Source organism: Takifugu rubripes, chromosome 7 (assembly GCF_901000725.2).
Source record: "Takifugu rubripes chromosome 7, fTakRub1.2, whole genome shotgun sequence".
NCBI lineage: Eukaryota > Metazoa > Chordata > Actinopteri > Tetraodontiformes > Tetraodontidae > Takifugu > Takifugu rubripes.
In genome coordinates, this window is record NC_042291.1 from 6,571,831 (window position 1) to 6,588,823 (window position 16,993).

The 16,993-nt window shown below is 42.9% G+C and overlaps 1 protein-coding gene across 2 annotated transcripts in view; it reads right to left on the reverse strand.

The window, feature by feature from the left end:
* The window catches only part of LOC101062313 (vacuolar protein sorting-associated protein 13B), a 231,129-nt gene that overhangs the window by 84,872 nt on the left and 129,264 nt on the right, over positions 1–16,993 (reverse strand). The window contains exons 28-31 of one of the 2 annotated variants that reach the window (XM_029839039.1): positions 14,849–14,990; positions 14,005–14,277; positions 13,705–13,861; positions 13,510–13,621 (exon numbers count right to left, since the gene is read on the reverse strand). In XM_029839039.1, the coding sequence (XP_029694899.1) occupies positions 13,510–13,621; positions 13,705–13,861; positions 14,005–14,277; positions 14,849–14,990 (684 nt within the window). Of the gene's footprint in view, positions 1–13,509; positions 13,622–13,704; positions 13,862–14,004; positions 14,278–14,848; positions 14,991–15,710; positions 15,778–16,993 lie in introns of both variants that reach the window. The other variant, XM_011605289.2, reaches the window with a different exon arrangement.

The following is a 16,993-nucleotide window of genomic DNA, read 5'->3' on the forward strand; positions in this document are numbered from 1 at the left end:
AACTGACAATACATCATTTTTGTCAAGTACAAATCCAACGGAAAACGTTTTAATAATACACTGTGAACTTAAAGTAATGTGTCACCATCCGTGTGCCTACTTTTTCTTTTATTGACAGACTCCTGCCAGCAAAAAATAACAATTTAGGGTTACTAAGGTTTTCTAAAGCGTCCATACATGCACACCGGGTTGACTGGAGGCTCTCTACTGCCCCACGGTGTTCTGAATGACATCTAGGCGTGTTGTGATGGACTGTTGCCCCGTCCAGTCTGTAGTCCTGCCTCTCGCCATGAGCCTGAACATGAATACTCAAAGGTTACATTAAGCGTATTGCTCACGACTGCTCCGAGCAACAGCCTGCCGACACATGTTGTAGCGCAGCAAGTACTGCATATCCTGTTTACAGGAACGTTAAAAGATTTTCTTGTTGATACAGAGCATACTTAGACTGGGCTCTTACCATCTTCATTAAATACTATGTATTTATGGTCTAACATAAACTGTACCTCACACACATATTCCACGATTCACTGTACAGTAAAACATAGACCTAGTATTCCACAGGGAACACCTTTAAGGCATATTCATGTCAGAAAGTATTTTTAAAGGTGCATAACAACAGCCATCACATCACTTAGCGTCTTCTAGTTCTCTTCCAAATGTTCAGCTAATGCTCTGCGAAAAAGCATTTATTAAAACGCGTAGGTGCTTCTGTTCCGCTCACTCCAACATCTGCATCATATCTGTGGAAAACAAATCTGCACCGCCTGAAGTAGCTGCTGCTGAATATGACTGATACGTGCGTGTGGTTTCGAATCCACCTATTCAACTAAAAGCAGATTATTAATGATATTATACAAGTGAACTCATTGGGAGACTTTGAATGACCAAGTTAACTGCGTGCGCTTGTCAGCGCCGGACAAAGCTCTAATTTTTTCAGATGAAGTGAGTGGGCTACGGCCCGTTGAATCACTTCCTCTGTTCACTGTAGCAGATTTGATATGCTTCCTCTCAGCTCTGAGAACAGAAATAGACAAAAAGGCGCCTTTATGAAGCACATTAGCCGTGGGTCTCTGATGCAGAGGTGCGAAGGGAAGCCTCGCTGACGTCTTTCTGATTGAAACCAGATTTCTGTCCCCTCTAAGAATGTTTTGCAATGATGTCATCCCTCTAACAATTGAATTTGAGAGGCTTTATCATTAATTAATCACTAAACACATGTATGGAATAGATTATTCATAACTGGCTGCAGTGGGGAACATGGCAGGAGTAGCCAAGGATCAGGCTTCATCTCATGTGCATGTCATTTTCATCAGGCTCCAGCCGAACAGTGCACGGTTCAATGCTAATTTTACAGTAATTAAAGGAAATTATCCCTTTGCTGATGAAAAATTTAAGTCCAGTCCTCTTCTCTGGCAGAGTTCTGTGGGTGTTCCCTCCCTGACAAACAAAACCTGTACTGAATCAAATATTATCTGAAACAGGAAAGATTTAAAATCGCTTTCCAGTTGACAGAGTTTCAAATAGATTTACAATAAGTGATGATAAAGCAAAAAAAGAAAACCCCAAAAAACACCACAGCTGGAAGAAGCACATGCGAGGTGCACACAATGACTTACTCCTCTTATCCTTCCTTAATCTTAAAAACAAAACTGAGGGAAAAATCCACATTCTTCAAGACCATGCCAGCAACGCATCAGACCAATAAGGCAAACAAATGTGACACAGCTGGAAATTCATTCACAATTTAAGTGAGGAACAAACAGTATAATCAATTATCTGTTATTCTCAAAACAGGATGATTATAGTTTGGAACGGTCTTTGTGATTTAGGATTACACATGAATTGTTCGATCTGTGATCCAGCAGGGAGGGTATTTTACGGAGCTGTAAAATTAGACACACTTTATGGATCAAATAGCATGAAGCACTACTGGGTTTTTTCCCCTCTCTCGCTCTCTTGCTATACAGTAGATTAAGTGGCTGAGAATTACCAAGATGGATCCCATTACTGTACAACACGAGCTGCAATGCTGTGCGCATTTGTGAAGATGCTCATTTTTATCTGTGACGTTGAGGGCCTTTGGCAGAGCACCTTGAACCTGATTACTATCCGCTCACAGCAATTATTGCTTTCTGACAAATGTTTAAAGCAGCAGGATTACATATCAAGGCCTTATCCTTCGTCGGATAAAGAATGAAATTTTTCCTAAACAGAGTTGGGGGAAATGATGGTTATATTTGATTAGGTTAATGTGTGCTACAGGTTTAGCAGACAGGCTGAACAAACATGAAATTGGATAGTTACAATGGTAGGTCTCGCTCCCCGACGTTGCCTTGACCTTAAAAATCGGGTTCTAATTCAGATTTATGTCGAGTAAACAAAAGCAGGGTAAAATAAATAAATAAGTCAATAATTAAATTGATAAATAAATAAATAATATATAGAGACACACTTATATGTAAATGACAAACTGCTGCTGGAAGCACTGACATAATATAATTAAAAACTTACGGCAAAGGCTTAGAGCAGAGACAGGTTGGAAAAAACGAAGGACTCAGAGACAGCGGGGCGAACCAGTGTCAAAGTATGTTGGATGTCAGCAAAGAACAACGTTATAAAATAATTTCAATAATCTGGGGCACACATGCTTCCTACATCAGCTAATACTTACACCGAAAAGGAGAGCAGATCCGGTGTTTATAATACTGAAATGGAGCTCACGTTCAAGCAAAGCACTGAGTGTATTTACACAAAGTGACATTTCTATACGTTACATTCCCCTCCCCCTGTAACTAAAGAAATAGATGGAGGGAGAGAACTTGTGTGCTTAACTAAGTCCTCAAAGTGATGTTGTTTCTTTAGGATGGAAGAAAGATGGAAGAATATAGAAAATGGTGCAGCCTCCGTACAAAAGCATAACGTGTTGTGTGCAGGGATGTTTGTTAGAGCTGGTACATCTCAGAGGAACACAGGAGCCCAGAGATGAAATAGAGGCTCGACTCAATCAGTTTCAGCTGGAGCCTGTCCTGTCCAACATGTCCCACAGGAGTATTTCTAAAGTTTGTTCTCTGTTTTTACTTTGGAGGATGAAAAAAGACAGCATGTTTGAAGTCATGAGGATCAAATTAACAGAAAAAGTGAACGCACAAGAATGTAAAACACTAATGCGCTATAAAAAAAAACCCCATTTAATTAATCCTGAAGATATTTGTGTTTAAGATAAAAACCTAACGCTTTACAGTCCTTTACCGCTTCATCGTGTAACATCTTGTTCCTGCCTTGCCGATCACTGCGTTCTTTTGGTGCAGTTTTCCAGAAAAGAGGAGGAAGTGGCCCTGCAGGCCAGGCTCCCGACAAACCACAACTCCAAACAGGCAACGCTGGGAAAATACGGCATTTGTGCAACACAACGGCAAAACTTCTGGCCACCATGCAGACATCCAGAAACCATTCAGGCACTGAGCATGTTTAATGTGGAGAAACAAAAAAAAAAGAAATAAAAAAAAAGGAAAATAAATAAAAACAAATGCCTAAAATCCTCATCACTGAGCTTCGGCAGTATCTGGGACCGAACTGCTCGATGCTACAGGGAAATTGAGACATAAAAGGAGGAATAGCTGCAAAGAAAGCAAAGAAGAAGAGCGTGAGTGGAGCTTCTGTTGAGAAGAAAATGTGCACAGAGAGCAGTCCAGGTGAAATGAATTAGAGGAGATGGCACATCAAACAGAGCTGCACTTGGCCTCTTTCCTGCAGCCCTGGTGGCAGGAAATGCTCTACAGCTTCCTGTGAGCTGACCAGAGAGAGACTGACAAGAGGGAGCAGTGAGAGGACCAAACAGAGTGGGAGGTGAAGAAGAGGAGAGGGTACGTGCAGAAAAATGTTCAACAACATCCTGCACAGAAGACAGAGATTATGGGACAGATGGCAGGGGGATAGGGACACGAGCAGCACAGAGCAGAGAGGAGAGAGTCACAGGAAGGTGAGGAAACCTCTACAACATCCTGTGAGATGACCTGGCACAAAAGGGCTGGGTGGAGAGGAACAGGAGGACATGAATCCTGATCTTTCTGTAAACAGGGAGGCTAATGAACATTACATTAAAGTAAAAACAAAAAAACTCTTAAAACTACTGACTAATTTCAGAATAAATTCATTGGGTTTCTCCACATTTGTATAATAGCCCTGAAACAACAAAGACTTTATTCTGACCTCAAGTATTTGCTGAAGCCTTTTGTTTGGGAGAAGCCATCATAGCACTTTTAACAACTTTAAAGAAATGACGGGAAAATTAGGCTTTGAACTATCAGGGTTTTTAGGGCCACTCACCAATTAATACATTTAAATAAAGCGATAATGATGCAATCATCATACACTAGTGTACTGTTTACTCAGAGGCCAAAGAAAAGAAAAATCTTGAGCTTTTTTTACACAACAAAACATAAAAATCTTTACATTTAAACCAGTGAGACATGTCTATTTTGTTGTGTCTATCCTAAAGCAAAAACAAACATGTCTCTTTGGTTTAAATGTGTGTTTTACATCTTTGTGGGCATTTACATTTTAGCCTGTCATTATGTGATTGACAATAAAGTTTTTTGAAAGCTGAATCATTGGCTAGCAACAACATTAGCAAACAAACATTTTGATGCGGTGAAACCTCCTCGGAGTAAATGAGACATATAAAACACAAAATATATGCAACAGGAGAGTCTGCAAAAAGTTTTACGGCTAACAATGACATTATTGCTTGGATCGGTGAATTTAGACATCGCGTTATAACCGACCCGATCGCTGGAAAGCTGACAGAAATTCTTTCATTTTTTCATATTCTTATTGGTGGATGATTCCAAATCCTTCACACGGGGCCTTCAGCACAAACCCTCACCACGCTGCATTCTGTTACACTCTCAGCTGCATGAATATTTTACACCAAAGTTACAAAAGTCTTTGCGACAGAAAGAGTGACTCCTCAGGTCGTGATGTGCGGCCTTACTGCCTGTCAAACATCTGTCTGTCAGCTGGAAGTCTGCCCCAGACTTCCAACGAGACCAAAAAACATTTCTGTGGCTTTAATGTGCAAATATCAGTCCATTACCAGGCTACACTTAATGGGGAGAGTTAAACAAAACCTTTCAAAGCCCTTCAAATGCCTTCCCATTTGTTTGGAGATGAGATGGAAAAATATCAAGGGGGAACATTGATGCTTTAAACATCGGCTACTCGTCATTACTGAGGAATGAGCGGAAAGTTTGCCAACAGTTGGGCATTTCATTTCAGAACAAATATATAGAGAGCAAAGCATATTTGCTCGAGTTAATCATTTTTGCACTGCTTACATGTGTGTAACTGGAGCGCCGCATGCGTGCAATGATAAAGTGACGGGGTGGGGGTGCTGATTACATGGGTTGGGTGGATGTGTGTGTGTGTGTGTGTAAGTTATGGAGAGAAGAAAAAAGACCACCGCAGTCGAGTTGTCTACACGGTGGCTTCACGTTTCCCTCTGCGGTTGTCCAAAACTTTAAGCCAAAGGAACATGACTGACATTAACACACGCACATGCATGTTGGCGTGCGTGTGTTGTGCATGTGACGTAACAACTGTACCTTCCTGCCAGCCTACTCATTTTAATATTTTCCAGTGGTTCAAAGCAACAGTCTACAAAACAAGGTAACACAGGTGCTTGCTCAACAGCATCTTCAGGTCTGGTAAAGTCACATCTGGTGGGTTTATGTAGTGCAGATATGTGAGAGCGCACATCAACAAGATATAAGCAACAAATCTCCACATCACCATTCAGTATTGTCCGATTTGCCATGAAGAACATAAGCCACTTTGCCGTCATGTACGACGTCTGAAAGCTGCAGGTTTTAGTCTGCTGTGTAGCTTGACTGTATTTCTAGACGTCCTTAACAGCTGGATGCCTGCTACACTGTAGGTTCACATAAAGGGTTAAGAAAAAAGCAAAACAGGATCTTTGTCCAAATTGAGTGTATCGGCCAGAGTTGTGAATATCAACACATGGCTCTGGTTCAGCTATTTCCATGTAAATTATAAGAAAAGGAACTAGACAAAGTGGAGACACACTGACTATCAATATGATACTGCTGAATCCCCTGATGGTCCACCTGGCACCAGTTACTGCGGTGTGACTGGCCAGTCCGAGTCTCCCTGTCAGTGCAATGACAGTTTCACACCAACCACACAGGATGCCAGAACATCAACATGTCATAAGCAGGGAGAAAAGGAACTAAAACACAATCATGTACAAGGCTGGAGTTTCACTACACATGGACACGTACACAAAACATTTGCGCGCGCTCTCTCTCTCTCTCTCTCACACACACACACACACACACACACACACACACACACTTTGACAGGGTAACACCGGTAGAATGCTGCAGTCGATAGCATAGAGCTTCCTAGGTTGGTGTGGCGGGTGTATTCTTAGAACCCTTATATCCTGCCGCAGGATGAACCATTCACTCACCCACACACACACACACACACACACACCAGACAGGAACAGTTACTGGACGCGGAGGCTGATGGCCGGCCAGTAAACCCCTGGTTCAGGCTTTTTGATGAGAGCTGTGCAGCTGAGGGGTGATCCCTTTCGCCTCTGTCAGCATGCAGCCCGACCTGAATGACAGCAGCATGCCAAAACATAAGAGATGTTTCCGGGAAGCTCTGAGCTGAGGTCCGTCACCTTGACTGCAACCGAGCTAGGAAAGCAGAACGACACGCTGCGTTCAAGAGCAAAAGTTCAAGAAAAAGAGAACAAAATGAACGTATTATTGTAGACTCCAATAGAATCTGAAAAAAAAAAAAAAAAAAAAATTACCGGTACTATAGATTAACAATGTAAATGTCGTTATTAATATCATAGATTTTGTACAGGCTGAACCAACTGACGCAAAATGGCAGCTTCATTTTCTACTTTCAAAACATCAGAATTTTATGAAAGTGAAAGGGCCATAAAAATGTATATCTGGGCCACTGCTGGAGGTTTTTTCACTCCCGTAATCCCACTAAACCTCTAACTGCAGGCCGAGGGACACAAGTGTTGTGGTACAATCTTCTCACAGACTGGAGGCCCTGAGAATAACATCACAGCAGCCACAGATATTTATGGAATGAACCACAGGCTGTATACAGAAGTCAGCAGACACCACAACATAGCGCGCAAGATGCTGTATACAGATCCCTGCTCGTATACAGCCAGGCACTGCTGACTAAATTCAAAGTGTAGGGCTGTGGTCAAAAGCTCTCCAATGATGGATAAGTGGATTTAGAGGGACAGAACATGAGATGGAATATCACACTGTACATCAGCACATAGATGCCGCCAGTTTTTTTTCCGGATTCATGGAAATCCCAGTTATATTAATCTGTTCAAGGCTCCCAGCCAGGGGGACTGAAGGACAGTAGGGAGTACACCCTTAAGAAAACTTATTGCCTCATAGCAATGGCTGACTTGATTAAACACAGCGGTTAGGTATTCAGGTTCACAGTTTACAGATCATATCCACCAACATCCATCTCCATCCTGCTGGATTCTGCTCTGGTAACATTATCTCTCCAAACACAAACCCAGTTGTCACCTTTTTCGTACAGCTGTGGTGGCGAATGCCATTTTTCGTTGGATATAAGCTCGTGCTTTATGCCAATCGTTGGCCGTATCTGGCAGATGCAGTCCTCTATTTAGCGTGCTGGTTCCCGCAGAAGAAAAAGGGATAAAAAATATCACTTAATCTTGACCCAAAAATAAGGAGGAGAAAATAATCCACCTCAAAGCCGCAGCAGTATTCAGTGGCTGATTCTAAACTTCCTGTTCGCATTAAGACACGCTGTTTCATACGTGAGCCCTTCTGAAGCTCAGAAATCTCATCCGTCAGCACAGTGCGGCCGATCCTGCCCCACTCAAACAACATAAATCCAAGGACAAACTTTAATAAAAGGGGATGTATGATTTACTCTGCAGAGTCTGTCCCCATTTTTAAAACAATTTGATATTGCATTAATCCTGAGTGTCAAGGCAACGTGAAATATGTCCAGTACGTTTACCAGCACCAGGTGTTTCATTTGCGGGGCTGACAAAAAACAATGTTTATCCTGGCTGACCCACCAATCCTTGCTCATTTTATCTTCCTCTGCTGCAGAAGAGAGAACGTCGACGGTGAAGGAGGACGGGGGGGGGGGGGGGGGGCGGTTAAGAGAAAGGGGAGAGAAAAAAATGGAGCTAAATTATGTATAGTTGACCAGAAAAGGTCCACTTTGAGGATGGATGTCTCTCTTTGCCGCACAAAACAAGTTCAACGAGAATGAAACCAGGTCTCTGGAGCCCCTGGTTTCATCTCAGTTAATGAGCTCTTTATCTCAGTCTGCCTGATAAATAAATAATTTCCTTTGACAAAGTAAAATTGCTCTGCCTTAGACTGTGGTACCAAAAGAGAGGAAATCATTTATATTAAATCCAGGGTTTTAGCAGATGACATCAACTGATGAACAAATTACAGTAAAAGGATCCAGTTTACCTTCTAAACATTTGCACTTTGGTTTTACCCAAAGGTCTTTCATCATGCTACACTGGCAAAACACAAAATTAAGAAAAGCAAGAGTGAAGAATAGAGTGAGTATGACTGATTGGAAAAACAGGAAGGACTGAATTAGAGCGTGGTGGAGTTCGAAAGCTCATGTCTGGCTTGGATTCATTACCTTCAAACCCCTTTTTCAGCCAGGCTGTTTGTTCGCTCTGGTGATGCAGATATTGCCAACATCGCCGCCGAAAAGGGTTTGTCATCAAACGCACTCAGCAGCCTGAGCAACTTCCACAGCAACTCCTAAATCAGGGTGTATGAGTGCTGGTCCTGGGTGTCAATGTGTGTGGCCTCGGTCGCTCTTCCTGTCTTCTGTGGCAGCAAAGTAGAGCCAGCGCACTTTGAGCTGGTGTAAACAAACGGCGAAATGGGGCAGTTGGCAGCCGACTAAAGTGAGCGATGAGGCAAGTGTGCGCTGAAGCATCTAATGAATCATTTGCTGGGAACTTTAGGTTTTTATGAGCAAAAGAAAGATGAGGGAGAAGACAAGAAAGAAAGACTAGCTGAGAGCAAAAAGCATAATATATCATCCAAAAGAAAAGAAATTTAGAGAACCGCAGCTGTCGGACGCTTGATAGAATGACTCAGCAATTCTGCACCAGCGTGAGGACAAGAGATTACAGAGGAAAACTGGCAGGATCTCATAATCCCACCGCAGCTGTGAACAGTAGTGTGTGAACCTCGGTGAGTTTACTGAGGTGACTGCTGATGCTGTGACAGGAAGGCACCTTTAAACAGCCCACAGGCACCTTTACTAGCTTCAGCCTCATAGCAACACAACTACAACATCCGTCACTGCTGCCTTCAGAAATATTCACCCACAGGACAGTCAGCATTAATAAAACAATGTTACACCGTTTAAAATAGAAGTACTGACTGAAGACAGATGCTATAACCCGCATAAACATCCATCAACTGGCTCCATCTATTTCCATGTAACCGTCTGCATTGTCTCGAGATGGTGACCATAAAGTCTTTACATCGAATTATTAATGATATGTTACAAAAGCCAGTTTTGAAATCTGCATCAGTCCCACAGTTGCCACAAATATTCTCGTCTTCTCAAATTATACCACTAATGTCACATTAATTTAAGTTGAATAGTTGTCCAGAGTCACAAGTTTGTCAGAATACTTGTTTTTGTGGAAGAATTTTAAAATGTTATACATATAAAACATTTGATTGAGTGAGTAACAAAAATCAAAGTGTTTCACTACAGCCAAAGCAGGAGGGTTTGTACAATGTAGTGCAAGTGAGAGACTTTTATTGGTAGCAGGCAGCGTCCTGGCATTGGCAGGCGGCATTTATCTGAGGCGGGGGGGGTTCCAGCACAACCGCTTATTGGTACATATACGATGTGGGCTTAAGCAGGCAGCCACGCAAAAGCAATAAGGGGGTTTGCTTACTCCCTGAGTCATGGTAGGAGTGAAAACAGTCTAACCGAGGCTCCAGTACGAGCACCCGAAGATGTAAATGCACACATAGACACGGTAGAAGCAAATGGTTGGATAAAATAAAACAGACCAACTGTTAAACTGACTTTTAAATATTTATAGAAATAAGCCGTAAAGACATGGCAAGATGAGGATCGAACCTTTTAAACACGTTTTTGATTACACCACTGGAAACTGTATGGAAAAAACCCAGGAGAGAGCGAAATTGAGTCAACAGATGCAGAAAATCGATGTTGACATGTTGCTCTACATCACCAGTGACGCAGCAGCGTTCTCTGCTGTTACCCTGGAAACGCAGGCAAGTGCAGAACTCAAAACAAATCCATATTTTGTGGCAGCGGGATGCTCCCTGGGTCTCCTTCAGACAGTGACGCAACTGAGCATGTGACGGAATCTAGAGCTGTGTCACGTAGGTGTGGGGGTGCCGGGAACTGTGGAGGATATTTTAGGAAACGCACGCGAAAAAACACGTGAATAAAGCAGGGACAGAAGGACAGACTGGCTTGGTTAATCACTTATCATATAAAGATTCCTGGGCGATGCTGATGCTTCCCAAATTGTTTTCTGCTAAAAGAGAAAAAAGAAACTTTTATCAGATATGGATGAATATCATAGTATTAAACCTTATTCAATTTAATAAAAGATCAGTCACCAGGCATCTTGACCCAATATATTGTCTTTAACACTAAAAGGCTACATCCAATCTCCACATGGAACTTGAAAGTAACGCAATGACGAGCCTTTGATTGTGTTCCACAAATGAAAAGAAAAAAAAAACCCTCACATAAGAAAAGAGGATGAAAAAGTTTTAAAAGAGGACTGAAACCACAAGAAAGTAGAAGCTGAATACATGTTGGACATTCCCTGGGCTAAAGCTCATGTACTTGGGAAAAGGCCCCCTTTTCCAGAATGGGAAAATGATTTCAGCTGTGTCAATTGACAGCGGCCTTGTAGCTGAAGATGGAAAGGGAGAGAGAGGGAAAGCCTGCAGCTCTGTGTAATAACTCCTGCTTAGAGAAGAAGCTGTGGTGGACTCCTCCGGGGAGACGCACTTCCACATCACATGATCAAATGAGATGGTGTTAATTGTTACCAAATGAACCAGGTGGTTGCCTGTTCTACAGTTCAGCAGGTTTATTTTCTCTGTCTCTAATATATCACCTCCTCTAAACAGTAAATATGTGTCGCACCCTAAAAACAAAGTAAAAATGAAAGCTGAGGAGTTTTAAAAGGAAGAAATTGTAAGTAGGAGTATAAAAAATATGGCCATCAGGATGTTTACACATGCTCTCAATTTGAGCCTCTTGCTCGTGTATTCCACGGTGGCAATACAGTAAATCACAGTCAAAGCATTTGTAAGGTAATCATTTCATGTACAGTAGACAATAACAGCACGGCTGCGTAGATCAGTCACTCAATTATGAGGATGGATGTAATTAGTGGTGTGCTTTAAACAGAACTGCAGCAAATGGCTACCGGCACTCGGATATATCTCTCCCTTTTGCCACATTTAGCTATAAACCTGAAGCACACACTGGTTTGCCCAATTACAGACTGGCTGACTTTCTCTCTACAACTTGTGGAAGCCTACGCACAGCCGAATGCACCACAGATGAAGCTCGTGACATGCTTGGTAGCGGCGTGTCGACTAGCCTGCGATCCCAAGGTTATCAATCATGTGACTCAGAAGTGTGACCATCTTAAATTGGAGGGCAGATATAAGCAGGGAAGGTGGTGAGGATAATGCGTGGTTCCGACTGGAAGAATGAACACAGAGTGGTTTGTTATAATTCCAGGGTTTCACTGAGCACAGGCAAGTGGTGGCTCTTGGCTTCTGTGCGTGGAGGTTAAGAGACGACTGTGGGCGTGTTTGTACACATAAATGTGCCTGCTGCTGTTTCAGATATGTGTACTCTTGTGCGTACGCTGCTTGAATGAAACATTTTGCTGCAAAAAAATGACTTTTTAGGTAGCATTAGGCAAGTAAACAGGTCTGCCTGGTAGCTTGTGTGAATGGAACTCATGTAAGGAGTGGGTAGCCACAGAGCCGTAAATCTAGATGATGAACATCACTACTGACCAATATAGGAGGCAATTCCACACAGATTGGACTGCTTTTGGAGTCAAAAGATGAAAAAAAAGGCTTTTTCCATGCCCAGAAGACAATCATTTATCATCTGACACGATAACATGACATGTCAACAAACTAAAAGTAGACATAGTTTCCATGCAAACAAAGTCATTAAAGTTAATTAACTGTACTAACTTGAAGCAAAACAACCATCTTTTTTAGCATCATTTTACACTCTGTGGGACTGGTGGAATTTACAAAAAAAATCCCTGAAAAGTCCCTGCAGAACAGTAGCTATGGTTACTGATCAATACCATCTTTGCTCCTCTTACATGAAAGGAGTAAATCAAACACACTGAGGAAGAAAGCTCGGATCCTCTGGAAGACATTTGGACAATGTTGGGCAGGGTGTGGTATTCCCCTTCATCTTCACATATTGGGCGCAGTGAAATATGCCCATAGGCCCCCTCTGCCTTCCTGTTCAATGCAATCTCCCTGCATACACTTCTACCAACTGAAGGCAGCGGTGAGGCCTAAAGTGGCCTCTCTTTATGCTGTCCGCTTTCTTCTTTCTTTACTCTTACTCTCTACTTCACGTCTTGTGTCAGCTCACATCTCACTTGCAGCTGCACAAAGCATTTGGCACCACTTTTATCTCACTCATTACATGTGTTTGCCAGCTCCATATCTAGCCATTTACACACACACGCACGCATACATACATGCACACACATACAGACACACACTCCATGGGCCTGCGGTTTCGAGGCAGCTATGACACAATCCAGATTCTCTTAGCTGCCTATGCAGGCAAATGTGTTTTGTGCGAAGCCATTTCCCTCAGAAGTCCAGATTTTCCCTGTCAGGCAGCTTTGATCCACATGGCACTGAGGTGGGGGCCCTGTGTCAACAGTCTTATGTTTCAGCTGGAGGGCCCAGCGGACCCCCATAGTGTCACTCAGGGCTCTGTCATTAATGAAGTAGCTAAATCACCATGTGGCACTGTCAGCTGCATCACCCGAAATATTTCCTCCAACACTATAAAGACAACGACATGTCCATTCACACATGCAAATAACACAGCTAAGTCAGGTGTAACAGGGTGTCTGACAGTCTGAGTGCCACCTACAAAGAACTATAGGTTGTTGAGTTTTCAGTCCGTGATAAAGGTGGGAGAATGGTTTTAATGAATGAGGACAGAAAGATAGTGGAGGCGGAGCCATTTAAATAGCGTGACTGTGTGGCTCACTGATAAACACACCATCTTCAGCAGGAGATGCTGAGGATAACAGTGGAGTGTGTGCAAACCGAAGTTTGAATTCTTCTGTTTATCACATAAGAATATATTAATAGGACTGTCAAAGGAACACAGTTGTCTTACTGGTAGATGTCTTTGCGCAGAACAGTGCGAGTCAGGGGGTTGTCAGCCTGAGGAGCCATGCTCAGGGACCCCAGCTTTAACACCAGGGTGTCTTCCCTCTTCATATGAGCTTCTGAGAAAAGACCCAAATTTTAAACCAAACATGCAGTAAAATCTGCCATGCCAAACACCGGATGATCGTGTGGCCGCTCTCACCTGATGCTGTTTGCCTGTCTTGTCTTCCGGGGCAGAAGACTCTGATCACGCTGGTGTTGATGTAGATGAGTGGCAAACACCGAGAGGTCAGCGTGTGGCTTCTCATTGGCTGGCCGGCTGATTTGCCACGTTCTTTGTAGTGCCTCGGAACCTTAGACTGTGGAACCATTTAAAAAGTATACCTTTATTAAGAGCTCGGTCAAAAACTACAAATATTGTATATTGAAGGATGATATGACTGTTGCAAAACCAACTGAGTTCACAGTTGTAACAATGAGCAAGTTACACATCACATTCTACCTGGAACACCCCTGCTACAGTCGCCAATAGGGGACAAGACAGCACCACATCGAAGGGCTGGGCTGTAAGGAGTATTTCTCTAAGGTAATGAGGAGAGCCATCTGCCAGAGGGTCAGAAGTAAACCGCTGACTGGCTGTGGTCACGCTGCTGCGCGTCGCCCGCTCGGGCCGGGTGACGAGTTTGTGCCGCACGTTTTTGGTGACGGCCTGGGTGTATGTGATGGAGAGGAAGCCGTGCTGCTGATGAGAACCTTCCAGGACCTTCGCCGCAGTCTGACCAGTGAGGAAACAGAACAATTCAGAGCAAGGACAAGTAAAAACGTTCTCTAGATTTCTATAAATTAACGTGTTTATTTTAATTTTAGGTCCAATTTAACTAACACTGGTACCATAAATATCACTACATTGACCAGCTTTTCCTTGAGACTAAAAACAAAACAGATATGTTTAAATTAGAAAACAAGCTGTAGCTGGTAGCGGAAAACAGAGGTTTTAAGCACATATATCAGCCTTCTGCTAATATTTACTATTGAAAAATAACAAGACTGTTTCTGAAAGATCAGAAAAGCCAGTTTTGCAAAGCAGAAAATAATTAACTCAAAGAAAATCTTACATGATTAAAAGAGAGACAAATCCCGTTCAGATATTGCAATTGAGTCTGCCAGGCCAAGCCACATCAGTGGAGTGAATCAGATTTATATCAATGACGTTATTTGATGTTAGTTTATTACATTATTGTTGCTATTTTTTCAGAGGCACATTTGATCAGCACACAACTCTTTTATGCCACTGATGATGGAGGCACGGCAGAGTCAACCAAAATGGGAAGGAGTCTGATCCTTACAGGAGAGAAAAAGCCTGAGAAATGGCTGAAAGTGTCCTGCTTGCTGACGGGTCGAACCAAAACAGTCCGTCTGTTCAGCTTGTCAGTGCAAGAGAGGACCACTCCTCCACAGCTGCCCGAGCTCCGAACACCTTCCTCCACACTGGAGGGGAGAAGAGTGAAGAGAGCAGGTATGCCAGCAGGAGCAGAAGAGGCAGCAAAAGGGAGGGGCGCAGAAACAGGACATTGGATACAGGAAAAGAGGAAAAATTTAGAATATTTAAAGCCAGTGTTTTTTTATTATTATTATAAGAGCTTGATGAAGCAAATATGTGGTATGGTCATATACTATCCCACTAGTTTAGTTTAATTCTGGAATCTTTAAAGAAAAAACTTTAATTTAGACTTAAAATTATCCACTGATTGTAAAGATTATCCAACACTCAAAGACTTTGATTTGCATCTAGTTTATCCATTTCATTGATCTGATTAGGTCACGTGAATTCTGTTTCACAAATGGGTACCAGTATAAGACCACCATCAGGGACAAAAATACTGAACGTTTCATGGAGAACCCGTTCTTGTCTCCTCGGAGACAAGCAAGAGCAGCGGTCATCGGTTTTTATTGGCTTGATTATTCAGCCAATCAGAACCTCTGGACAGACAGGGTACATGCTTTTGAAGATCTACTCTGTCTCATGAGAAGTGCACCAGAGTCGCAATTGTGTGGATACTCAAGTGAGGTAGAGTCCAGTATTTTCATCTTTTGTGTTCCTGTCTGTCCAGCTTAGGCAGAGATCACGGTCTTTGATTAGGAGCAGCAGAGTGACAGTTGCACTGCACAGAGAGACTAAAGCGGCCAGGGCTGAAGAAGAAGCCTCACCACAGCTCTCTCTTTACACTGTAGGAGGATCCCTTCATACTGACCAGAGAGCCAGCCCTGACCAGGCCTGGAGACACACACAAGGCCCAGTTTAATGTGGCGTTTGGGCTCTATATACTGTTGGTACCAATGATAACAGCAGCACCACTAGGCTGGATGACGAACACACTGAAAATGAAGGATTATAAAAGTTTATGTTTTCTGATGTTGATGTTTTGTTGAAGCCATCCACAGGAATGCACCTGGAAAAAGGCATCAAAAGAAGTTACCATGGAGGCAGGCACAATGCAGCCCACCACAGGCACTCGGTCTACAATGAATAAAACACACACAGATGCAGCACATCCAAAGAGTTATTACACTTATGCTGGGATGCCAAAATCATGCAGAGACCACATATGGAAAAGCATTTCATACAGAAAAAAATACACCATCTGCATCATTTTAATACCCCCCACACTCTTCAGGACTCTCCAGTAGAATCCTGGAAGCTGAAGAGACCTTCTGGTGGGAATGCGTGTGTGTGTGCTTCACGCTTCGTTATCTTGTGTGTCCGTTTGTGCCTATGTGAACATTTTTGTAATCAGGTCTCTCAGCTGCAGAAGTGATGAATGCACTCGGACACAGCGCAGTTCTTCATTTCTCCCATCGTGCTCCAGCCCGGTCGTCCTTTTCTCTGAGCCATTGGCAGAACAGCTGGAAGACATCAGCCTCGTTTCTTGTGAGCTGCTCATTGGAGCGAGCAGGCTTGGACTGTCACCGGTGGCTATCCTCTGCCTAATTTCACAACAGTTCAAGGTATGCTGGTGCTAGTGGAGATCAAACTTAAGCAAGGAGGAGAAATTCTAAACTAAAGCTCCTCCACAGAGGTTAATACTCAGTTGTCATATTGCTGCCTTGCCTATATTTTCCTTTAAATCAACTATGGTGCTACGGGATGATTGAGGCCTACACCTATAAGGTTCAACGCCCATCAATTTTTTTCTTCCCCATGGACTTCCCTTTCCTTCCCTTCTCTTCTATCCTTCAAACTTTCTTCTCCTCATCCTATTTTGATATAATCAGGGACTCAATTATATACTCACCTCCCGTATTTGCCTGGCTAATTTAACTTTCCATCCATTGCACAGCTCTGAGATAGCCAGTTAGAGGAGACGTTTCCCCTGTCAAGACTAATCCAAGCTGACCCACTGCATGCACGTAACCTGCACCTGATGATGCAATACCTTACAATTATCTGTTCAGAATGATTAATACGGATCCCAACCTCTGTGGGCTTCCAC